Below are 25,311 nucleotides of genomic sequence, written 5' to 3' on the forward strand. Positions count from 1 at the left end.
AGAAAAGATGAGTCATTACACATTTAGCATTCCAAAGGGGAAATTAGCGAACAAGCGGCAAGATGAAACGAGCCGATATCAGTTTTCGTTCGCCTCCCCTCAAAGCGACAACTCTCCCCATATATCACCAACATAACGTCTTCTGCAGCCTTCATCCATACAGTCGAGCTAAATTAACATTTTTTTTAATCTTCTCTGAGCCATCCGCTTTTCTTTGGCTAAACTCAACCGTAGACTAGCAATACTCGCGCATGGCCGTTTTGTACTCTACAGCCCCCGGAAGTAATCCCAGAGCTCGTTGAAGGCCAAATCAGACACCGCACACTTTTACAGCAGTTGGCCGCAAGCTTTCTTTCGTGGTCATCTATTACATTTTTATATGATAAAAGTTTGGAAAATTGAACTAATGGCCCCCAAGCTACAGTTTCCCAGTAGGAATTTTTGTTGTTGTTGTGATGGAGAGCCGCATTTGCCGCATGCCCCTAGGGTTCTTTCGTGTAAATTGATTTTATGTAAAGGAAGAGAGGGTGACTCTCGCTTTAAAAAAAAAGTAGGCACGGATGGGTGGTCACTTTGGTGAAAGGGTTAAGGAGGAAATGGCAGTGACAAAGAGGGAAGTGCCCAGAGCAGAGGCCTCTTAAGGGGTTAACAATCGGTGGGAGGCTGATAATGGAGGCTCGAGCAGCTGTATAGGAACCGCAGCACGCAGAGACAAACGCCATAGAAACCAATGAGGCACGGCGAGACAAACAGAACGGAAGGCAAAAAAGAATCACAATATGGAAGAAAACTAGATCAAGCATGCATGACACTGAATATTGTTTGAATAAACCAGTCACCGTTTGGAGGAATATACCCAAACTCAACTTCTACGCAGTTATTATTCTGTGATTTCTGTCGTCATTAAGACTTGTGTTCAGTCAAAATAAAACATTTGCTTTTATTTTGAAAAAAAAAGACCAATCCGGCAACTGAATCAGATTTTAAAAAGCGTGGTGAGTCCAACATTGCAATGCCCCCTCTTCCCACATTGTGATTGTGATTTAATAAATAGTAAATTTTTTCATCTTCCATACTATGAAATGTGGTTTTGCTGCTTTATCCACATTGGTTCAACTCGGTAATAATTCTTTTTTTCTCTCTCACTCTCTTTTTGAGTAATGAATTAGAACAATTTCATTCAGCGCGTCCTCTGTTTGTGAAGCCGGTGTGTTGGAAAGGAGCCACTGTGGCTGGCAAGAGACAAGCGCACTCATTGACACACACTGTTTTGCATATTGAAACACACGTATAGTGCACAAGTCTCTGATCAGTGACTGTGGGGTGGTTTCTTTCTACCTTCTTCCCATTGAATCATTATTGTTAGTACAAACGTAACAAATGCAACTTGCCGTTTTTTCGCAAGGCGCCGACTGAATGTGGATCAACCTTGTTCGCCGTGAATATTTAACGATGGCCGTAGGAGGATGTGATTGAGTTTTCCAGGGCAATAGTTAAGTATCATGTTCTCTAAATCAGTGGTCCCCAACCCTCTGGTTACCGGTCCGCGGATCATTTGGTACCGGGCCGCAGAGAAAGAATAAATAACTTGCATTACTTCCGTTTTATTAATTTCGGAATCTGAAAAATGTTTTATTTTGAAATGGTGAGTCGTATTTTTCATGCACTTTGTCTGTGATATCTATCTTATTTTGAAGGCACGTTTAAACGTTACCATAGCGACCAGATAGTGTTGCGGCCAGATCGGACGTCCCTCGTGTCATGAGTCGTGTTTCTTATTATGTTTCGAAAATACCACCGTTTTTATTCCGGTCATATCATATTACGGTATTTTGTTGTATTTATCCCTGAAAATATTGTCTGACATCAAACCGGTCCGTCCGTAAGGCAATAAAAGGTTAGGGACCGCTGCTCTAAATGAAGTCGTGCAGCAGCTCAGGGGATGTGAAGTGAAACTTTGACCTCAGGGTGTAAAAACTGATGACGAAACATCTCCAATAAGCGCTCTGGTAGAAAAGGGAGTGTGTGATGTCAACTCCCAAAGCAAACTAGCTCCCACAAACGCAGGAGAAGCTTTTCCGAATCGTGCGTCTTCCTAGCCTGGCAAGCAAAAAGGCGAGCAAAATAGAATGCTACAACACATTGCTTGCATTCACCGCGCACTCCCACAGATTGCTGCCTCGCGCAAAACATTGACAAATAACCGTCAGACAATATGGAAATGATTCAATGAGCTCGCACAGTTGCAAAAATCAGGAAATCAACACACACGCACCTGCACTTTGCCACACGCGCACACAAAGCAATCAACGTACAGCTGAATCTCTCCGGGTCCCCCTGCCTCACGGCGAGTGACAAATATCTGCTTACAGCTGCAGAACTCGCACTCTCGGAGTCTTTTGTGTTGTGATCATGCCTTAATGTTGGAAGAACCTCGGATCAATGAGCTAATTAGCCATAAAGCACGTGCGCTTTGGTGATACATTAAATGCCTGGCTTCCCTTGACCAGCATTTCTCGTGAATCACCTTATAGATGAGCCACAACTATTTATTTAAAAAAAACACATAAAAAGTGATTTCAGAAATTTGTTTCGAAATGCTTTAAACACGTGTGAAGATAATTCCTGAAAACAGCTGTGGAGCACTCGCTGATCAAGATATACTATATCAGGAAAGTGTTTCCCTGATTTTGTGGGCGTGGCTAAAACGGTGACCTGTGACGCATCTCAACTCAAGCATAAGTCGCCGCTCTTGTACGATCTAAGAACTTCATTCACATCAGCGGTTATCTAGCGCAAATTCAACGTGCGTTTAGCTAGCCAACTATGCCAACAGCACACCCCCAAAATACATCATCCCTTCAGATACTCTGCTGTCTTAGCCGCTTGAGAGTGCCTCGTTGGTGACGGCGAGTGCACGCATTTCACACAGAGAAAGACATTAAGAGCGAGGACAGGGGAATTTTTATTTATTGAACATTTTTTAGGGAGAATTATGGACAGGGGCTTCTTTGCTCACTTGGCAGCTTTAGAGCACTTCGTTTTTGCGGCATGGGAAAATCTCCCTCGAGGACGCAATGGGATACGCATGTATTCCAGCCACCTGAGGCTTCCGAGAGGAAGTCGAGTAGATTTCTGTTTACAATGGCTTGTTCTTCGTGTTACAGTAGTCAAAACAAGGTAATATGATTAATATGAAATATGAATTAGGCAGAAAATCAGCTTTTTATACATAACGGGGTGGCCATTTTGTCACTTCCTGTAGACTGAAAATGACAACACGGTGCCGAAGTGCTCAGGTAACAGCTCAGCTGTTTTCTCAGTTTGGTCATGTGACGCTCTGAGCTTTCTGAAAGATGATCGCGACGTAACGTCTATTCAGAAGCGGAACCCTTAAGCACTGTGATGTCATTGTCAGTCGTTAGCATGAGACGACAAAATGGCCGTCGGGTGAGATTGATAAAAATGGCTGGCTTTTGCTGCTTTATTGCTTCCAAACATGCAATAATAACCACAAGATCATGTTTAGATAATTGGGGGTGCATAGAGCATATTGAAAAGAAAATCTTTTGTGTTGACTTCATCTTTTAAACGGATCAGTTTTCGCAGCTCAAACGCGTAGTTAGGTGTGGGCATAAAGAAAAATGCTAGATGTAGTAGCATCCGGTTGGTGAACTGGTATTGGCGTTTGATTGGCAGATGACAGATGAGCGGAGCATGTTTTTAGCACATGCGGTGTGGCTTCATTTTTAAACTTTTAAAGGCTCATTTTATTCTACTTATCAATTTTTTAATCATTCAAATGTGCCAGGGTTGTTAACAACCCTCTTCTGCACAATGTAGCAAATTTACAATTTATTTTTCCTTTACAGTGACTTTATGCAAAGAGGCCCCGCTACAGAGTGAAAAAAAACCATAATGTAAATAAATATGTACGTTCAAACCCGTTGTAAATGTGTCCGACATGCAAAAATGTCACCACAAAAGAAAAACCTGTCGTGCGGTGACTCAGTCTGTGAGTAAGCAGCGAGGCTTCTGGCAACTGAGGAAACCCCGAACACGCTTTCTTTCCACTCTTTGTATTCAACTGGACTGCATGTAATTCAATCCGCCTCCCCTTGTGCCCGCTCACTCAAATGAAACGCAAAGCGAATGAACTCTATCAAGTGGAGCACCATTAGAACACCGGCCGTCACGTCGTTCTTTTTACGTGTGGGTGAGTCGACCGCGTACACGTGTGCAAGCATGTGCGAGAAATGACTTGTGAACCCAAAACACAAACGCTTGACCAGACTTTCTAGTCCCAAGAGAGCGCCTGCCGCACAACACTCGGCTGCTCTCGCCATAGCAACACACATGGTAACACATCTATTTCAGAGCAGGAGCCCGGCGTAGCACTTAAATACAGGCATCAAATAAAATAAATATATAACTTTAAAAAAAAAAGCACCCATCAATTATTAAAAGAGCTTCACGTTCATACTTACTGTGTGAGCGCGTGTATACGTGTGCGTGTGTGGTGCCAGCTGCCGCCGAAAAACTCGAGAGCCACACACACGGCGCGGCTCCCTCTTTTCATTCAATTGTTATCAGTTATCTCGAGCGGGCCTCGTCACATACGGAGGATGTGAACTGGGATCTACCCCTCGCATGACATTTAATTGTTCGGCGCCGTGTGTTTACTTTCAAGGTGTTGGCTGTCCTTGCAGGCACGAATGCAAAGGGCCGGTGGAAACGCGGTCGCCTAATGGAAGTTAAAAAAAAAACAAAAGGAAGGCCCTGTAACAACAGCGACGATAAAGTTCTCATCGATGTGAGGTTGGCCTAGGTGTTTTTCAGGCAACAGTGGTATGTGCCCACATCAGGTTTTAGGTCAAAGCCAAGACAAACACATTACGTTTTACAGATAACCAGCGAGGTTTTCTGGATGGGAACAGAACTGCTGTGTCGTTGAATCGTTCCACTTTAGAATATATCGAGATACAGTACGTACGCAACTATCTTCATTCATTCATTCATCTTCCTAACCGCTTGATCCTCACTAGGGTCGCGGGGGGTGCTGGAGCCCATCCCAGCCGTCTCCGGGCAGTAGGCGGGGGACACCCTGAATCGGTTGCCAGCCAATCGCAGGGCACACAGAAACGAACAACCATTCGCACTCACACTCACACCTTGGGACAATTTAGAGTGTTCAATCAGCCTGCCATGCATATTTTTGGAATGTGGGAGGAAACCGGAGCACCCGGAGAAAACCCACACAGGCCCGGGGAGAACATGCAAACTCCACACAGGGAGGCCGGAGCTGGAATCGAACCCGGTACCTCTGCACTGTGAAGCCGACGTGCTAACCACTGGACTACCGGGCCCGCAACTATCTTATTGGAGCAAAATATCTTGCGACATATTACATTTCCCGACAACTTCATTCATATGTATGTAAAATGACAAACTCATTGCCTCATCCGAGGACTTTGTAAAGATATTTAATAACAATCGTCGTTGTTTTTTCCATGACAATCGCAACATGTCATTTGTGGTTCTGTAAAAAACGAAACCGTGGCACTTTCAAAAGTTGTTTTCCCTCCAAAAAAACAGCGATGAGCCACTTCATTCGATGCGTGGATCTTTGTTGCCTCTGTTTTTGGTACCGTGTACTTTTAGGCTTGTGTAAGTCGTAGTACATGGGGGGGGGGGGGAAATGATTTTGATTAACATTAGTGGACTGCTAAACAATCACCCAAAGAACAATCCATTACATTTTGGAGACATTCCAGAATGTTTTGTTTGTTTGCGGGCTTACACGAATACTCATTCACTTACTTGCGTGCGACTTGGTGGAGACGCACTCATCACACTTTGGTGCGGATCCAGTTTAAGGTGCTGATTCAGGATTTTTATTTTTCTGCGACTAGTTTCGTTTAACTTCTGCAGGAATTGTATTTATTTAGTCTTCAAATTCCGATGTGGCCATATGCACCGTGGGGATTATCTATCCGTTTTTCTACTGCGCCCAGATAGCCAAGGTGCACCCAACCAGAAAGCACAATGGCCATTCAAATGACACATTTTGACAAAAACTATGTTTTGTACTTGATAAAAACTCTATGTTATTATCAAGTACAATATTGTGCGCGGCCGGAATGGATTAATGGCATTTCTATTTCCATTCATGGCAACGGTGGTTTGAGATACAAATGTTTTCAGATACGGGATAAAATTTCCCTCGGACAAAATTAACCCACAGTGGTCCTCCTATCATATTATCACGTTACAGGACCCCCGCATGGAAAGGTGAAACTCGTATCTCAAGGCATATGGGAGCAAAAAACGGTGAATAACAATTCTTGCACGTTCATTTTTGGTGTTTTTAACTTTCGCGGATAACAATTCCACAGATCCAAAAACATGAGTACGGCGGTCGATGACGATTTTCCTCTTGAAAGCAAGACTTATGTCCATTGTTGAAAATAAGCCTTTCGAAGATATGAACAAATCCTCCACCAGTATTGGTAAACGACAATATCCCTGCGGGGTATATCACCATAGCAGTAAGTGGCAGGCATTAGAGTACTTACACAGCCGATCACAATGGACGCAGTAATGCATCTTTCAAAGCGCAATGTTATTGAGGCAGGACACAATATCGCGCTACCCCCAACCGGTTCAGTGGGCTCGCTATTAGGTTTCAGGGTGTGCTGCGGGATACTGTAATCGTATACACTTTATCGGGCTTGTTCTGTCACAAGTGTTTTGCTTATGGGATTTCAAACAGGGGCTGGGGAGATCGCTAAGATGGAACCACGATCCCCCCAAATATCTTTGAGTGCATAAGCAAAGTGGTATCGCAACGCTTGGCTGATCGGAGAGGGTTTCGATACTGAGGCGGAGCTCGTAATGGGAGGTTTCCATTGGGAGGTTCTGCAGTTGTTGGGCAATTTCACACGGAGAAAGACATAAGAGTGAGGCTGACCTGTTTTCTGGGTTTGGTCATGTGATGGTGGCAAGCTGGGCCCTTCGGCACTGTGATGTCATTTTCAGATGACAGTGAGGAGCAAAATGGCCGCCCCGTGAGGTATATAAAAACAGCTCATTCATATTCCACCGACCCAATATCAATCAGAAGACTTTAGAGTAGCGGGGGTTCATTGAACATATTATTGTAAAGTCCTATTTGATGTGCCTTGGTCCAGTTGAGGTTGGGAGCAAAAAAGAAAAAACAATCGTCACAACTGAGCCTCCCCAGAGGAGGTAATAATAGGACACAAGTCAAACAGAATGATGACAACTAATAAGAAAGGCTACTTTCACTTCGGTCGTGACAGGGTTCTGCTGAGTCTCCACATCTGAGCCAAGTTCAGAAGAGTTGTTGAAGGTGGCTTGATGTCCCACCTTTTGTTACTGGCGCCAGCTGCGGAATCTTAAAAAGGAGCCCGGTGCATTTATTTGGATGCTGCCTTCTGTTCTGGTCTCAACTCTCTTGTCATGTAAAAATTTGACCTCGCCGGCACCTTGAACAAACGCTGAGGGACGGCAGTTTTGCTCAAAAGGGGAATGAACCATTATCATCATCCCAGCAGACATCTTAGGAATGTTCTCATGCGCTAAACTATACCGATGGATGTTAAAGCGCAATTCATGTAACCACTATAATAAGTGTTTAAGTTGGGAGATAATTGTTTCATCAGCCCTTCGATAAAAATGGAAATATGTCAAAACCAATTTGGGACAAACCGTGCTATTGTTAGACTTTTCTCAGATCTAAAGTGTTATTATATCCGTCCATTCATTTTCTTCTGGATTTGGTCTCATTATAGTCGCCGGTCAGTTGGAGTTTATCCCAGCTGATCTTGGCCAATAGACGGTGGTTTCGCCCTGAACTGGATGCTGGGCAAACCCGGGGCACACAGACGACAAAAATAAAAAAACTATTCAACTCACATTCTCATCTATGCATCTATGGACAATTCGGAGTCTTCAGCGACCCAAACGTGCGTTTTGGGGAATGTGAGGTCAAATCAGAGCAGCGAGAACCCGACAACTCTCCGCCGGAAGCTCACAGCGAAGATTTGAATCCCGAATCTGGAAATAGTGAGGCAGATGTGCTCGCCGCCAGTTATCATTTCATTCAATGTTATTTCATAGTGCGAATTCACAACAGCGGTTGGCTCGGGCGATGTTGTCAGATTAACCTTGAAAAAAGAAACTTTGTTTCTTTACTGATTACTTTAAAAGTGATTGCGTTCCTTTACTGATATTGTGATTTTTAAAAGTAGGTGAGTTATATTCCAAGTTACGTTAAGAGTTATGGTCAGCAGATATCGACAACCCCGCTTAACATAAAAATGCAATCCGTTTTCTTCCACTGATTTAGAAGTGCATTTTTAAGAATGATATTTAAGAATAAATTTGTTTTTATTAAAAATACACAACCTTTTTAACAAAGCATAATTATTTTTAGTTCAAGAAAAAGGATGAGTCTTTTCTGGATTTCACTTAACATAAATAGACTACCGGTACTTGCTTTTGATATCATTATTGGTGCATGAAGGGTAAAAGATAGTCTTTCTAGACTTCACTGAAGATAAATATTTTTTTCATACAATCTACTTATCATATTTAAGTATGAATGTTCATCTCTGTGTGCCCTGCGATTGGCTGGCAACCAGTGAGGAAAAAGCGGATCGGAAAATGGATGGATGAATGTTGTAATGGTAAAACTCAATCTTTATAATGCGCTTTTTTCATAAATGTAATGCTTATATTTGGCAACCAGTGAAGCAATCCGATGCGACTTTTTCTCTTGAGTGCATACTGCAGACTTGAATCCAGTACAGTACATTTGCCATGTACAGTTCAGTTGTATTTAACTTTGATAACTGTTGCATTAAATTGGAGACCGGAGTGACGTTTTCTTAGAAATAATGTTGCTTTTTTTTTGTCTTTTTCTTCAAGAGGTTTGTTGAGATCAAGCCTCCGATCTCAACAGAATACTTTCCAGTTTATCCAAAGTGTCCAATAACAAAGGTCTTGGCGGCACGACTATCCCACTTTGCCTCGACCTGTGATTGAATGCCCTGCAAGAGTTACTTTATGAGCCCTGTCTGACATAATTTACTCCGGATGTCTATATTCATGTTGTTATTTAGAATCTCTCGAGCAAGCAATGTAGCGGCCTTCTTGATATATTCATTGCCGTGCGTTTAAAAATGTTTCGTTACAAATAAGCCCTCTGGGCTTCATCCTCTCTTTTATGTTTAATGTCTTCCATCATACTGAACATTAGCATACCTAGACTCCCTGCAAAAATATATATATACCTCACACACATACAGGTTTTGGAAAAGGCAAAAATCCTGCACAAAAGACAAAAACATACACATGTTGTGTATATTACATTTGTCCTGATAGAACTTGTGGCAGTTGTAAAAATGATTCCCAAATATTATTTCAAATATCAACAAGCTATTGAGCACCCTGACCACGAATAAGTCCTCTTTTTAGTGTGTTACTCACACTAAAGCTGTTACATGTTTTAAGAAAAAGCACATAATGGTTTGTTTTTTTTTTGTTTTTAACATGTAGACAAGTTTGTTTTTGTTAGCCGGCCCTCATGCTAACGTGTGCTATCGGGGAAAAAGCTCTGATATAACATAGATTTTTAACCCTGTTACTTTCAATCAACTGCAATTACAGTCGTATAGTGGTGCCTTGAGATAAGTATAATCTAACTTTCAAGTATTTTGATGTGCTAGCATTTTATTTTTATTTTTTGCTGTAAATCGTGAGCCAAGATTTGAGATAGCTCAACTCACTTTACAACAAGCATCTGTTTAGCACATGGTGAACAATTCTTCATGTTGTTGATTGCAACTCCAAGTTTACTGCTCAACTACACATGAAACTAAAACAATTTCACTTTGTGTATTTAAGAACATCGCATTCCACTAGCCTAATGCTAACCCATAAGAGGAAATGCCATACACGCGTTAATGAATAGCGCCTTTGTGGCCGTCTTAACGCATGCAATGCAACCTTTTATTCAGACAATACATCGGCGCTCACAGGCATATATTCTTTATCCTCTGTGTTACACGACAACTATGATTGTAGCTTCCTGAGTCGCTTACAGTATTTGTGAAACTCTTCATTTGTGTGTGTGCACGACTACATTACACTGCCTCTGGTGGCGGAGAAAGAGCCTGCCGTGACAGAAAACTGAACAAAAAATTGTATAAAATGAATGCTCTGTGCAAATTGTCCTCCAGTTGTGGAATAACCCCTCGCAGGGAGGCTGAATATGTACAGAAACGGCCTCTACCGTACTCTTTCTTCTCGCAGTGCTTCACGCTGCACCTTGCAAGCGCAACACAAGCTGTACGCACTCTGCGAAGTGAGTTGCGAGGAATGTGGAGGCCTCGCCATGCAGTGACAGGTGCAGTTTCAGCCGGCCGCGGCCACATTAAAGCTGACACTGACCAAGAAGCCCCAAAATGAAAATGCTTCCCTGTCTGGGCCCGGGGAACAACAGCCGCTTTTGTTTGCGGAATCACCTGCCATGGCAGCCTCATTTCAATATTTCAGTGGGCTGTGTTGTGTCGTATAGCAAAACAACACCGCAACACAGAACAGGTGTGTGTGTGCGCGCGCACGCGTCTGGGGCCAATTGAAACATAAATGTGAGGAGACCGTTAGATTATAGATAAGACATATGACGTCTTCTCCCCCCCCCCCCCCCCTTCCTTGGCAACATGTGGTCGTATTATAGCTTCACAGAGCACGCATATAGGGGGGAAAAAAGCTGCAAATAATTTGCCAGGCGTGGCCACGAGTAGAAAATTTGTGCATGTCATTGACTATTGCATGACACATACGTGTGCGGTTTACCTTGTGGAGCTCGATGCGTATCCTCTCCTCTCCTTTATGCGGGCTCTCGGGCCACAGGTGATAGCTGGAGCCGTAGTTGGGGCTCTCTCTGCTGCTGTTGCTGCGGCTGCTACCGCCAGTTGCGCTCGACTTGGCCGCGTCTGCCTGCCGTGCCGCCGGGAGCGTTGCGCCGTGCGGGTCGCCTGGCGCGGGGGTCCTGGCGCACTTATTGTGGTCTCGGGCTTCACAGTGCTGCCCCGGTGTGCTGTGCTGCCGCTGTTGCTGCTGCTGCTGTTGTTGCAGCAGTGGAACCTGGTGAGTCCTACATAGCTCACCAGAGCCACTGGCGCAGTGGTTGACAGGCAAGCTGCTGCCCACCAGTAGCTGCTGCCGCGCTCTTAATTGTGGGATCTGTTGCTCCTGCGTCTGAGACTCGAATGCTCTTCTGTCAGTGCACCTTTTCTGTGAGTTTGCACGGATTCCTTCAGGGGAGGAGTCCCTCGGTGGGAGTCTTGTATGAGAGTGCTGCTGCTGCTGCTGCGGCTGCAACTGCAACTGCCTGTGGTCTCGTTGCCCTCCTGCTCCTCCTCCTCCCCTGCAGCGTTCCACGATGCTCGCCTGTTGGTAATTATTGGCACTCCTTCCCAGACGATCCCCACGTTTGGATTCCCGGGAAAACAGCAGTGAGGAGGAGGAGGAGGAGGTGGTAGTCGGTGGTGGCGGTATAGGCGGGGGGAAAGGTGGGGAGGGCTGCGGTGGTGCGACGCGATGGTGCTGCTTTTGTGAATGGTTCGCCTCCTGCGTGGAATAACTGCAGTGGCAGCTCGGAAAAACCGGGGCCGGGGCCCAGGGATCCTGCTGCAAAGTGGCCGGCCCCCCCGTGCCTCCCCGCTCTCGGCGGGCGCTGTCGCGGGACCCCGCCGGAGGTGGCGCGTCCCCGCCGTGCGGCGCTCTTGGTGCGGGCTGGCTCACGCACGGGAGCTCCTGGAGGCTCCGGCGGTGAGCGTCGGTAGTCGAAGCGCGGTCTCGGTGGTGGGAGGAAGAGGGCGGGGGCGGCAGGCTGAAAACAGGCGCGTCCCGCTCCCCGCTCGGCTTGCTGCTGCTGCTGCTGCTGGCTCGCTTTTGTTGGGGGATCTGGTGCTGATAGTCAGCTCCCGCGTACCGATGCCGCATCCCCTTGATGGCCGAGTCTCGCTCCGGTTGCTCCGTTGCCGTGCGCTGCTCCGACGCCCGTTCATTGCGACCGGCGCGGCGGAATAGGAGCGACTTGTCTCATTGGTAGCTCTGGCCGGGACCTGCCTTAAAACGTCACACTTGTGCCAAAACACCGCCTTCGACTGGGAGACGATGGGTCCGTGTCCCCTTGCTGCGCACAGGTTGCAGCGGAGCAATCGCATTTGCTGGAACCAGGATCTCAAGATGAAGGAAGGTGTTGGGATGGGGCGATCAGCTCAAGATCCACTTTGTCCATGTTGCCATAAGCACCCTGCCTTGTCAGAAATCACTTTTACGGCCACGTCGCCACAGGCCTGTCGAATATTAACACCCAAACAACTCTCGATAAAGCCTTTTTATATCGCTTGTTGGTTCACTTAAGGCCATGCGGGCAGCATTATTTACAGTATATAGCACATTAGCCAGATATTTAAATACATTAATAGTACATTGACCAAAAAGTCACTTCCTGTTCCAAATGAACAGACAGAAAAACGACCAGAAAAATTAATAAATATAATTTGAGGGATGCTTTCATGTTTCATAAAAGGGTGTGTGGCTCAAATTAGCATTGCTGTGTGCTTCTTTGCACCTGATGAAGTCATGATAAGAGCAAAATTAGCTTTGACCGTTTCCCTAAAGACCCACAAACAGAGACTGTACGGCATATGTGACTTGATTGTTGGCCAAATGCACTTTTGTGCCCTGAGCAACAACAAATTCATTCATTCATTCATTCATTCATTCATCTTCCGAGCCGCTTGATCCTCACTAGGGTCGCGGGGGGTGCTGGAGCCTATCCCAGCCGTCTTCGGGCAGTAGGCGGGGGACACCCTGAATCGGTTGCCAACCAATCGCAGGGCACACAGAGACGAACAACCATTTGCACTCACACTCACACCTAGGGACAATTTAGAGTGTTCAATCAGCCTGCCATGCACCTTTTTGGAATGTGGGAGGAAACCGGAGCACCCGGAGAAAACCCATGCAGGCCCGGGGAGAACATGCAAACTCCACACAGGGAGGCCGGAGCTGGAATCGAACCCGGTACCTCTGCACTGTGAAGCCGACGTGCTAACCACTGGACTACCGGGCCGCCCCCAAATTCACTTTGTCAATTTTTTTTACCCACTGCGCACGGAGGACGGGGTCTTTGGGGAAACGACGGAAGCTAATTTCACTATTTTAGCAGCACAAACTTAAAAAGGATTGTACTCGTGAGGACAAAGATCGTAATGATGCGCTCACGTTCAGCCGGATATCGAAATACTGCTCAATTGTTTTTTCTCTATAATGAATAATTTCACTGATCACTATCAATCTGTCCACGGCGGGCAAAACACGAGCATTTTATAGCACCCTTTATATATTATTCTTTCCGTGTTTTTACCATCGATGCTTGCAGAAATGACTGTAACGACACGGTCACATCATATATCACACACTGGCATGAGTAATTTCCTAAAGCTACGCCATATGGGCCAGCGAGGGCTCCAGAGACTGAAACGGAGGTCCACTTAGCCTTAACGCGGAGGTCCACTCTGTTTTATGGCTGCGAGGATCCGGAGCCGCGAGCCAGGGACGCATTGGAAACCTGATCATTTTCATTAAGTAATTGGCTGCCGTGACCCTGTGTGAGTTTCTTGGCAAGATGGAGTTTCATTTGTTAGTTTGGGCAGCAATGTTACTGTTTCCGCATGAATAATTAAATCTAACTTTACAACTCTTGGACACTCAAATAAACACTCTTTCACTGACTAGCCAAAGCCCGCATCTCCTCTGTCCTGCTTATTCCACTTTTTTTTTCTCCTCACTACCCTAAATTCGATTGCCTGCTTTCAGTGTATTAGTTTCTTAGCCACTGTGACTTTAAATGCGTCGTTAAAAAAAAAAAAAAACAAGAAGAAACAACAACTCATAAAATGTGTTTGTTTTTTGCAGGAAGAGCAATGTGACATCAAAATAGTCAATGAGGAAAGATGAGGGAGGCCAACGTGGTCAAAGTAGATGAGAAACCCATCATGAACTGAACTGAACCTACCAGGACGGACCAGTGACATGTACAAGTTAGTATGGGGCGGAGGGTTGTGTTTGCATGCGCATAAAGAGAGAAAGACACCAAAAGTGTGCACGCAGGTTGCACAGATCTCTGAAAAGAGAGGGCGTGATTTGCAAAGCACAGATCTGAAGCGTTTGCTAGAAAAGAGAGGCAGAGTACAGTATTATAAATTGGGAGGTAAAGCAGAAATAATTATGCAGAGTTCGGAGGGATTTTCTTCTTATCATAGCACAACATCATGGAGATAAGAAAGCTCCCTGTTATTAGCATCTTTATTCCTCATGATATTTGTGTAGTGGCGTTTTGTTTTGAAATGCATTTGGAATGATAATATTTGGGGGGTGGGGTTTTGGGAAGGAGTACACAAAAATACAAATCTGCAGTGCTCCAAATTTAGATACTGAAGAAGAAGAGGCAGAGATGGTCCCCAACTCAACCTCAGTAATAGTGTCGGTCCCACAGAGCGGAGAGAACGATTGTGACCCGTTACATCTATAGCAGACTATTGCTAGACAAAATTAAATTTTGTTGATGAAACATTTTGGTCATTTCAAATATGCAATGTTGAATTCTTATTTTTTTTTTTGTTTGTTTGTTTGTTTTACACGTCACGTTTTCCGTAAATTTCAACTGGTTATGAAAAATAAACAGCTCGAAAGGAGCATGCTTTGGATCATATTTCCAGAACTTTGCAAGCAAGAGAGTGATAACAGAGGGAATAATTAGAAAAGTGTGTCGTGGTAAGTTTGAATGCGTTTAAAGTGTGGAGGACAACAAGCAAAGAAAGATTTCACCCCCCCCCCCAAAAAAAAAAACAGGATTTGGAATTTTACCTACAACAGGTGGGGCTTGAGTGTATACCACGCAATAAACGCTCTAGTTGCCTTTTTATGCTTTGGGCCACCTTACAGTAATTTGTGCAATGTGTTTGCCAGATGTTCTTTAAACACCATCCCTCATTTTACCTAATGGGTGATTTAACTGGTGTTACATCTCAGAGCTTGGTGTCTTGCCCAAACTCGTTGACACCGTTTGGAGATATGAAACTGGTAGCGGTGTCTCTTTTATGATATTCTCTCCAACCACCAGATCGTCAAAGTGTCATAATATCATCCAGATAAACGTCCGTGTCCCTCCAGGAGTGAACCGCAGTTCAACATTTGTTTGCTTTAGATGAGTTTTATCCCACCCGAGTGCGCACGGTAATGTAAGTAATATAATGTCCTGCTGCAGTCATCCAAGTGCCCTGAGGGTCTCAGTGTCGGCAAAGATGAGCAGAAATATTTATTCTTTTTTTAAATCCTTTTATGGTCGGGATGACAATTAACATTGTCGCATTTAGAATGGCATGAAAAAGCTTTTGTGAGCTACATATTGCGTTACCCTCTAAAATACATTCAATTTTAATGTACCAAATGCACCATCTCATCGGTATCGCACAAGCTAACGTGTCTTTGCTAATGCTCGTTAGCAAATTTCACTCGACCTGAAAGCGACCTTTGGCGTAAAGTACAACTAATTGAACCTGGAAAAAAAACAAAACTCTTTAGTTTACTTCAGAAGGTTAATTAACAACCTGTGTGTTGGCTAAAAAGCAAAGTTAAGCTAGGCTATCACGTTAGCCGTATGCCTAAACAAGGTCACGGTGGCCAATAAAACTGTGCCGTTTTGACTTCACCCGATTATGATCAATTAAAATGTAATGCTTTGCTCTGGACAGGCATAAATACCGTATTCTTTTCTTTGGTTCTCCACAATTGACATTTGTAGGGTAAAAGTATGCATTTTACCAAGGATTGGAAGTGGCGTAAAAGTGATTGTCAGAATTATCAGCGATTAAAAATACCTACCTACAAAACCTACTAAAATCGCAAAGTGTGACCTTCTGTTTCTTGTCTTTTTTTATTTCTTGTCATGCCTTTAAAGACAGCCATCTTGTGTTTTTGTCAATTCTGAGCATGCCACAGTGTATTTGGCAAACTCACGTCATGCCCAAGGATTAGGCATCGGGGGGGGGGGGGGTTCTGCAGCAGCGGCGGCAGTCCTCCGTTCAATGTTTTTCGACCGTTGTGCAACAAAGTGATATACTCTGGCCGAGAGAGAGAGAGAGACGCTACGCTGGCGTAAACGCAGATCGTCCAACGTGATGAACAACCTGCGATCGGAGCGATAGGAGACAAGTCGTGACTCAAACCGGGCTGCTGCGTTACGGCGCTGGATGCAGCCGGTGTGAAATGATACCAAGGGCAGGCTTAGAGAAGGTGCATCTGGGAGATGGGGACTGCCGGCCGCAATAGTCGGGGAGGCAGGGCTCTGGCTCCAATGCTGGAATTTATCTCTGACAGTGGAGATCATTAGTTTGATTTGCTCTGGCCACTCAAATGATGAAGCATAGCTTCGCCATCGTCCAGGAAGCGGCAGGTATTGAGAGTTTCAGTGTGTGTGTGGGGGGGGGGCAATTATAGATGTGATACAGAAAGGCAAAATGACAATACACTGTGCCACATGCGTCACCCAGAGCTGTTCAGAATCACCATTTATTTGTTTCGTAAGGCGACAAAAACAGGAAAAGATTTAAATCAGACAGCCACCAGATTTGTCGATTAATAATTGTATTCATGTGTGCAAATGATGACGGACATGCATTGCGAGGCAACATTGGCTGAAAGCGTTTTGCTCTGACGAACCAATCAGAAGATGGAAAAAGCCGACAACGTGACAGAGGAAGAATACGGAGGCAATTAGTCAACGTACACACCAAACTTAAACTTAAACGAACTACAATTATCATGAAACGGGCTTTTGTTTTTGCCTCTGTCAGTTAACATCGTATGTGAGGAGTTATGTCTTCATTTCAAATTTATTGATTTGAGTTTTGCCGTACATCAGTCAAGAAGACGGAAGATAAAACAGTCCTTTGACAATCTGTAGTTTACTTAATTACACACGACTTAGTGGCCTATTTTTTTTATTTTAATTGAGCTCAACAATTCAATATACTGTATATCATTTCAAAAATCTAAAACGCTCTTAAAAACGGAAACATGTTCAAAAAATAAAAATTAATAACTACTAATAAACGAACAAGGCAATTATAAAAACTCATTTAAACATACTGCATTATAAAAGAAAAAGCAAAAACCTGAATGAAATAAAAGCTAGCTCATGAAAAATCCCAATTTATTACAACGCAGACATTTCAACATGACCCTTTTCATTTCCTGAAATATTATATCGGCCTCACTGCTTTCATCATGATTGATTATCCGAGCCACATAGTAGTAGCCAAAATATTAACACCGACCATTCAAAAGCTGTCAAATTTCCTTCCATTTGCAAAAAAGAAAAAAAGACCTCAAAAAAGCACAGTTTTGTTCAATAGAGACGAGAAGAAACTAAACGTAGTCTCTTTAAATTTCACGGAGAAGCAACGCATATACACAAACATCATCACCAGATGTTACATCATAACGTGGTACGACAATGAAGCTGTGCAACTTTCAGGACAATTATTATTATTTTTTAATCCAACTCTTGCATTAGATCTCATTCCATTGTGCAAGTGGTCATAATATTGTAAAGACGCCACGTTTAGCCTCTTTGCTGATTTACACCAAGAGTGCTTTTCACTCGCGTCTCTATTTATGGTCAATTTATCCGGCACCATCTGAGACGTTATCTCACCAGTCTTGCGGTTAGTACCTCTTGTGTCTGGGTGTGGTGATGCGAGCAGCTGCTTGCATAAAAGTGAGTGCAGCAAACACTGCTTGTTTTGCCACAAGCGCTAGACCGTCAAGCTCCTTTCACTTGTTATGTCATAACATTACCAAATCACCAAATAGGCCAATTTGTACAGCCTCCCAAGTGTGTTGAGCTGTGTGTGTGTGTGTGTGTTTTATAAAAACCAAGACCATGAACAAAATCCCCGTTGCCTCTTCGTGGTGTGTTAGAAAATGTATCTGGGAGCGCACTGTTTCACTCAGGCCTTTTGGAAACTTGAAAAGTTGATCAAATGTGCCGCTCAGTTATTGTGAATGCGCCAAAAAAGTGAACAGCTGCCTTCGGAAATTAATGTGAGTGGAGTCGCGATCTGAGCACATGAGGACAAGGAAGACGAAATATCAGTCAACCGCACTCCGCACAAGGTACAATCCGAGTGGATTCATGTGATTTGCCATGACTACGGTAGCCTTCTCGGTCCGTAATTCCGGTGGAAGTTGCTTGTTCGTATTCTTTAAAAGAAGAGTCGCTGCAGACATTTTACACACACACACGGATTAAGCAAGGACAGAAGTGGGTTTTTGTCCGTCCCTTTCCGGGTTAAGTATGTTAATAAAGCCAGAGTGGAGCCAAACACTCTACTTTCTGAACAGGCTATTTCATCTCAACAATATTTTTATAGCAACACTGCCACCTAATAGAGTCCGAGAACGTAACAAAGTGCCTACGGACACCCATTTCACCAGCGCTCAATACCGCCGATTAAAAAAGCTGCATGTGTTGTATGTGTCTCTCGGTACCCGCCACCATGCTGATCGCTCGGATATCTGAAAGTCACATTTTAATTATTATTTTATTTTATCGCAGTAACTATTTTTGTGCAAAAGCGCTTTAAAAGGACGAGGACGAACGTGCCCATCTCTGCATTTTAGTATTAAAAATAAAGAATTGAATGGAGTTATTCAGCTAACATTTCATCTGTTCACATCTGCTCGGAATGCATCGCTGGCAAAAAGTGACCGACCGGTAAACGAGGAACCGATGTGAGCGGATGAGACCAGGGCGGGGAGACTGAACTTGTCTAATTTTTAAAAATATGCTGATGAGAGATAAAGCGAGGAGCACGCTCATCACGAATGCAAAGGTTCAAAGACTCGGTCCGCGTCTCATCATCAGAGCCGTCGGCACAAAGGAATTGACCGACTGACCCCTCCCACTCCCTCATCTTGATTAAGCACAGCCAAGTAACAAACAGCGGAGCCTTGTTTTGCAAACAAGTACGTTTGCCAGTGTAATTAGCAACTCTTTAAAATACATCAAAATCACGCAATAACAATAATAAAGATCGTAATGGTGTTGACGATAATAATATTAACCATATAAAATGCAGACCTAAACTAAGCAAGTCAACTCATTTGAATAAAAATGAATAGTTCATTTTTATGTTTCTGCCAAATTACCAACACCGGGTTTAACCTGCCTCTGCACATAAATTCCATGCAAGTCGGCACCAGTAACCCCCCAAAAAAAGTTTAGTAAGACACAATTCTGCCAGTGAGCTAGATTTTCTTAATTCCAAAGACAAAGAAAGCACATGGGCCCGAAGCTTAATATGAAGCATTTTGAATACATGCATAGCTTTCCAGACTTGTTTCCATCCCCAAATTTCACCACACACACATTCATCTCCCAGGATGATGCGATGCGGCTCTGCGCCCCTGCAACCAATCACAATTATAAACATATTGTATATTTCATACTGGGGGGGAGCGCGTACACTGTATCTCGGGGGCAAGAACAATACGTACACTCTCTTGTGCTCAACGTGCCATCATCCGTTTGTTTCTTCGTCACCCTGAGAGCCGTTTCTAAAAATCTTCCTTCCACCCTGCCTTCAATTTCAGCACACGCACACCTCTCGGTATGATGCTACGTTTTGTACCCCTGAAAACTACAACCGTAATTTGGTGATATGTATTTTAATGAGGATGTTGATCAAAATGGATTTATAAAGACAGTATTTTTTGACACAGCTCTAGTGCTGAATATAAAATGAGTTCATCGGATTTCAAATGAATCCAAAAGTGGTGCTGGTGAGCTTCTAAATGCAAATGTGGTCGGTTCAAAAAATCAAAATCAAAATCAATGTTAGCTGCAGAAATAGAAGAAAAGGGAAAAGGACGTACCTTCTCTGAGGTGGGTGTTGTACAGTCTCTCTCTCTATCGCTCTCTCTTCGCAAATGACTGGGGAAAAAAGAAAAATCAATAGTCTCCGATATGAACGCGGGCTCCTGTTGATCTGGTGGCGTGCGGAATGTTTGGGAATCCGTGCGCAGTGTTTCCCAGTCTTTAGGTTGCAATCGAGAGTGACTCCCCGTACACAGTCAGACACATCTTGCCGATCAAATGCTGCTTGATATCTTTTTTTTTTTTTGTGCGCTGAGCTGAAATTATGATATTCAGACTTTTATTAGTTGAGGACCATGACATGAAATCTGCAATGGTATGTGTGTGTGTGTGTGTGTGTGTGTGTGTGTGTATGTCTCTCTCTTCCCGAGAGCACAAAAGCTGTGACAAATCAAGAAAAACAGCGACTAAATTGTAGGGAAGCGAGCAAGGGTGAGGTTTAGGGGGCTTATGACCTTGTGCCTGCTGACGTCCCCATCCCCTCCCCTCCTGCTCTTTCTGAATGGATGCGGGGATCCCTGATGCTATTTTTAGACTTGTGGTGAGCCATGCGTGCGTGGGTGGGGAAGCAAAATAGACAATGAGGAGGAGAGGAGCGGCCGCGGGGTGGAAATGAGGAAGACGAGATGGAGGGAGAAAAAGGAAGGGGGGGTTCCCATGCCGACTTCATCTGCAGTGCACGCACACACACATGGTCACACACGTGCACACCCACGTGCCCGACGGTGAAAGCTTTGAATCGTGACCAGACAAGAAAGACTGAAAGGCTTGGCGAAACGGTCCCGCTTTCTTTCCGCCAAGCCTTAATTTCATATTGAGACGAATGCTCTGCCGCGAGAATAATGAGAATGCAAAGCAAGGATGGGAATCGATGCGTCGTCCGATTTGTTCTGTACGTCCTTTTCAATCAATCAATATTGATGTCATGTGATTTTAATAAGGAAAATCGCCCTCATTCTGCATCATATTTTGCTTTGTAAAAACAAATAACTTGATATGATGTTAAGAATTCAACAGTTTGTGCGTCATGATTCATTCATAACTGATGTTTGTCATTTGGCCAAAGGGGGCAGTATAACACAGTCATGCAAACACCAACAAATGAAGGGTTTTGCGACAACTGTACGTGAGCCTGTAAGTTGCTGTCGTATTAGTTTTTCGCAGAAGATAAAGAATGCGACTCAGTGTGGTTCTGTTGCCTGTCTTTGTGTGTTGCTGCACTGTTTGTGTTCAAATTTCCACTATTCAAAGCAATGCCACATAAATGCTATTCATAAGCCTGCCTATGGCGTTCTCTACTCTGTGTAAGTAGAAAACTGTCATGAGCATCAACCAAGCATCCCTGACAGAGAAAAAAAAATTCTTACAAATTCATCTCATCAGACGAAAGCTGTAAAAGGGAGTTTTAATCATCTCTTTTCTTTTTTTCCTTTGTTTGTTTTAAGAGGACTGCCTTTCCATTGACAAACACCCTCTTCGATAGGCAGTGAAAGCCCAAAATGAAGCTGTAAATTTGAAATGGGGAGGTAAGTGGAGGGATGCTTGGCTTGCAGGGAGCGGTTTTTATTATTTATCACCAGCCGGCTATTTTTAGCTGCCGCTGCCGGGTTGGCGTCAAGGGTTTCCAGGTGCACGGATGGCAGGTTTCCCCGTCACCCGCAGGTCACACGGCGGGGGGAGGCCCAGGTGTAACAAGCACAGGGATATGGGGGGGAATCAGAAATGCCCTCCGATTGGCAAGTCTTTCCTTTTTCAGGACTGTAGCATATTATATTCATTCATAACCACTATCATGGAAAAAAAAATGTCATTTCGTATTCTTGACACTTTCATTATTGTGAAAACATTCGGTGGATATAAAAAGGCTACACACCCCTGTTCGAAGGCCAATTTTGTGGAACAAAAAAAAAACACCACTGACTTAGACAGTGCAGAGGTACCGGGTTCGATTCCAGGTCCGGACTTCCTGTGTAGAGTTTGCATGTTCTCCCCGTGCCTGCGTGGGTTTTCTCCGGGTACTCCGGTTTCCTTCCACATTCCAAAAACATGCTTGGCAGGCTGATTGAACACTTAAAAATGTCCCTCGGTGTGCATGTGAGCGCGGATGGTTGTTTGTCTCTGTGTGCCCTGCGATTGGCTGGCAACCGGTTCAGAGTGTCCCCCGCGTACTGCCCGAAGACAGCTGGGATAGGCTCCAGCACACCCTGCGACCCTTGTGAGGATAAAGCGGATCGGAAAATGGATGGGTGGGTGGTTACCGTATCGCATGCCTGCTGAGGTTCTGTCTCATGCCCATAATTATCTCTTTCTTCCTCAAAGAAAGAATGATCACGTTTTCACAATGGAAGCGTTCGACCTATACGAGGTAAAGGGGGGGTGGGGGGGGGGATACATTGCCAAAAGGTTGCTAGAAACACACTAGTTAATTAGTTTCTCCTCCAAAATAGGGAGCTATAAGCAGGGGAATAAAGAGAAAGGCTTGGAGTGCAAAAGATAAAAAATGCAAACAAAGGAGGAGTCTGATGCGGGGAAGGACACAGTGTTGTTTGATTGAGTGGGAGACGGTGGAGCGGGGGTTTGCGGGGAGGGGGGGGGGGTCGCTAGGTAGAGGGCGCGCAGGGAGACAGAGTGCATTAGAAATGATTGCGGAGTCGTGATAGAAGGGAGCGTAGCGTGGTGGATGGGCTAAATTCTGATGTCGTGGCTGATAACGCTGCCTTGTGTCCTAATGAAAAAATCCAGATGCTATCTCTTTCTCTTTCTCTCTCTCTCCCTCTTTGGAAAATGCCAACTCTCCTCCTCATCCGCTCTTCTACTCCTCCTTGGTGCCACTCTCTTTGCTCTCGAGGGCCCCGTCGGCCAGGGGAGATTAAGTTTAGCTTCTCCTTCCAGCCAAAGAGCCCTCGAGATGTTGACAGGCTCCAGGTCTAGTGAGCCACTTTCCGACCCTGAGTGTGTCTGTCTGTCTGTCTGTTCGCTTCTGAGCTGATTTTTGCTTTTTTTTTTTTTTTTCATTCCACATTTGCTTAGTCTCTTTAATCACCTCACCAAATGGTTACAAATGACTAAAAATGGTCGTTAAGTGCCACTGAATATTATTGTACATGTTTTCGACCCAAAAAATGGAATTTAAAATCACACGTCATGAAAAACAGTGACAACCAAAAAATTTTTCAGGCAAGACCGAGCAGCTTTAACCTTCACAACATTTTAACCCTTTCATGCACCCTGTAACCTGATAACATGATAAGCTGTCCACTGTAGCAACCACTGTCCCTGAAAGGGTCGAAGCATTTACAAAAAATTAAATAAAATGTACTGGTTTGATGATAAGCAGTTGTCTGATTCCTGATCCAGACAAAGTCGCCGTTTTTACAGCACGGTTTCAAACGGAACGGCTCTCTTTTTTGTTGGACATGACTTCATGAGCCGGATGTTTGTTGGTAATGGGCCAGGCAGTTGCTTGCCGTCATCAGTCCACAGCATCCCCCCATGTGTCACTAACGGTCTATTTTTCCCCCTGGTGCTGCCTCGCTTTCAAATGTGTCATTTTATTGTTCTGATTTCTTCTTGCTACCACCCCCCCCCCCTACACATCCACCCCTCTAGGGAGTGGAATATGATTTCACAGAACATTAAGTGGATGGGATCTGGAGGGAATAGTGAGGGAGGCGATGGTGCTGGTGAACAGGGATCTGGCCTAATTAAGTAGTTGTGCACCTTCCACCCATTCTCCCTCCTCCTATGTTCCCCGATTGGTTAGCAACTTTCTTTGTGAAGTGTGTAGGGCAAAGACGAGTCATTACACAGACTTGAGGAGAAAGAAAAATATTTTATGGTGCAGCAGGCTGTGCTCTCCCAGCTGTCTTTGGGAAGTAGGCGGGGGGTGGGGGGACACCCTGAACCGGTTGTCATCCAATCGCAGGGCACACTTAGACGAACAACCATCCGTGCTCACAATAACTTCCACAGATTTAACATGAAATTAGGTGATACTTTAACACACCTCTAGAGGGCGCCTGCGTAACACTACAACTCAATCCTGCGCATTGAACGCGTCAGTGAAATGACGGACGACTCTGTGCGTTATGGTGTCACCATTACAGAAGCACGAGAGAGGTCGGCGTAGCAAGAGGGTGTTATGGAGGGACGTCACATGTCCTCTCTGGCATGTCGGGCGCAGGGCAAGCGTGTGGTGATTGATGGCGGAGGCAAGATAACATCTCATCGGTCGCGCCGCACAAGGGTGCCCGGCAGCACAATGATGGACGAGCCCATAGACACGACATAAAAATCGAATATATATATATGTGTGTATATATATATATATATATATATATATATATATATATATATATATATATATATATATATATATATATATATATACTGCATATATAAAACACATTGTCTGCTCCCGTTCTTAACTTGTAATATATAGTGATAGAAATTTGTTTCGCAGCCCATTGCTGCAGACAGTGATGGATGCCAGAGTGAAAGAGAAGAAAGCCGAGAGGAGAGCGAGATTCGCCGTCCGTGCGTTTCGCGCGTGTTTGTGTGTGTATGTGCTAGCGGGCGTATTGTGGAAATGTGTCCGTGTTCCGCGGTTTCAAACATGACTTTTTGCCACGGATCGAGTCACACAACGGAAATAAATAGGAAGTCGTCAGTTTCATCTTGGGTGGACAATAGGTACGCAAAGCCCAATTTTTTGGAGCTGAAGTCGGATTTGTCGCCAACAACTCCTAATTTTGTTGTTTGTAAGGCAAGGGAATGAGATGCAGTCGTGGATGATTAGAAATGGGGTTGCCCGCTCTGAGGACATTTTACATTCGGCATGCACTTGATAACAGATTTTCAGATTGGAATTCTGACTTTTTTTTCTGCATTGAACCCCCCCACCCCACCAATCCATACCTGTTTAACATTTCTAATCTTTGTAATATTATTTGTAGTATTTTTAGTGATGGCCACGTACCGATACCTGGTAGCGCTAGCAGGCCGATACTGACCTAATACTCCAGAGCAGGCCGATACCGGCTTCCGATACTTAAGCCATTTTTTTTTTAAATTTAACAATTTTAAAACATCTGACATTAAGTTCTCCTCGGCTGCAGTTGCCACTACCCTGTGGCAGTTTGACACATGGATGAATCATCATCCGCGTCGGAAAGAAAGGCTGCTATGTTCATAATTTGTTGTCATTGATATAAAAGCTAAAAGGTACTCCAGGCAGAGAAGAAAGCCCTCCATTTTGGCCGTGATTC

At 44.4% G+C, this 25,311-nt stretch overlaps 1 protein-coding gene and 2 long non-coding RNA genes across 5 annotated transcripts in view; 2 read left to right on the forward strand and 1 right to left on the reverse strand.

Annotated features, from left to right (window-relative positions):
• Positions 1 to 12,381, reverse strand: part of LOC127616405 (small conductance calcium-activated potassium channel protein 2-like) — a 51,784-nt gene extending 39,403 nt beyond the window's left edge. The window contains exon 1 of one of the 3 annotated variants that reach the window (XM_052087972.1): positions 10,885 to 12,373. In XM_052087972.1, coding sequence (XP_051943932.1) covers positions 10,885 to 12,036 — 1,152 coding nt within the window. In that variant the 5' untranslated portion in view covers positions 12,037 to 12,373. Of the gene's footprint in view, positions 1 to 10,884 lie in introns of all 3 variants that reach the window. The other 2 variants (XM_052087971.1, XM_052087970.1) reach the window with 2 other exon arrangements.
• Positions 1 to 25,311, forward strand: part of LOC127616431 (uncharacterized) — a 109,978-nt gene that overhangs the window by 63,157 nt on the left and 21,510 nt on the right. The gene's annotated exons all lie outside the window — the stretch shown is intronic.
• Positions 1 to 25,311, forward strand: part of LOC127616432 (uncharacterized) — a 37,183-nt gene that overhangs the window by 8,647 nt on the left and 3,225 nt on the right. Inside the window, exon 2 of the long non-coding RNA XR_007967115.1 lies at positions 14,020 to 14,144. This is a non-coding gene — a long non-coding RNA (uncharacterized LOC127616432). The remainder of the gene's footprint in view (positions 1 to 14,019; positions 14,145 to 25,311) is intronic.

The sequence above is a fragment of the Hippocampus zosterae genome, chromosome 15, assembly GCF_025434085.1.
Source record: "Hippocampus zosterae strain Florida chromosome 15, ASM2543408v3, whole genome shotgun sequence".
Taxonomy (NCBI): Eukaryota; Metazoa; Chordata; class Actinopteri; order Syngnathiformes; family Syngnathidae; genus Hippocampus; species Hippocampus zosterae.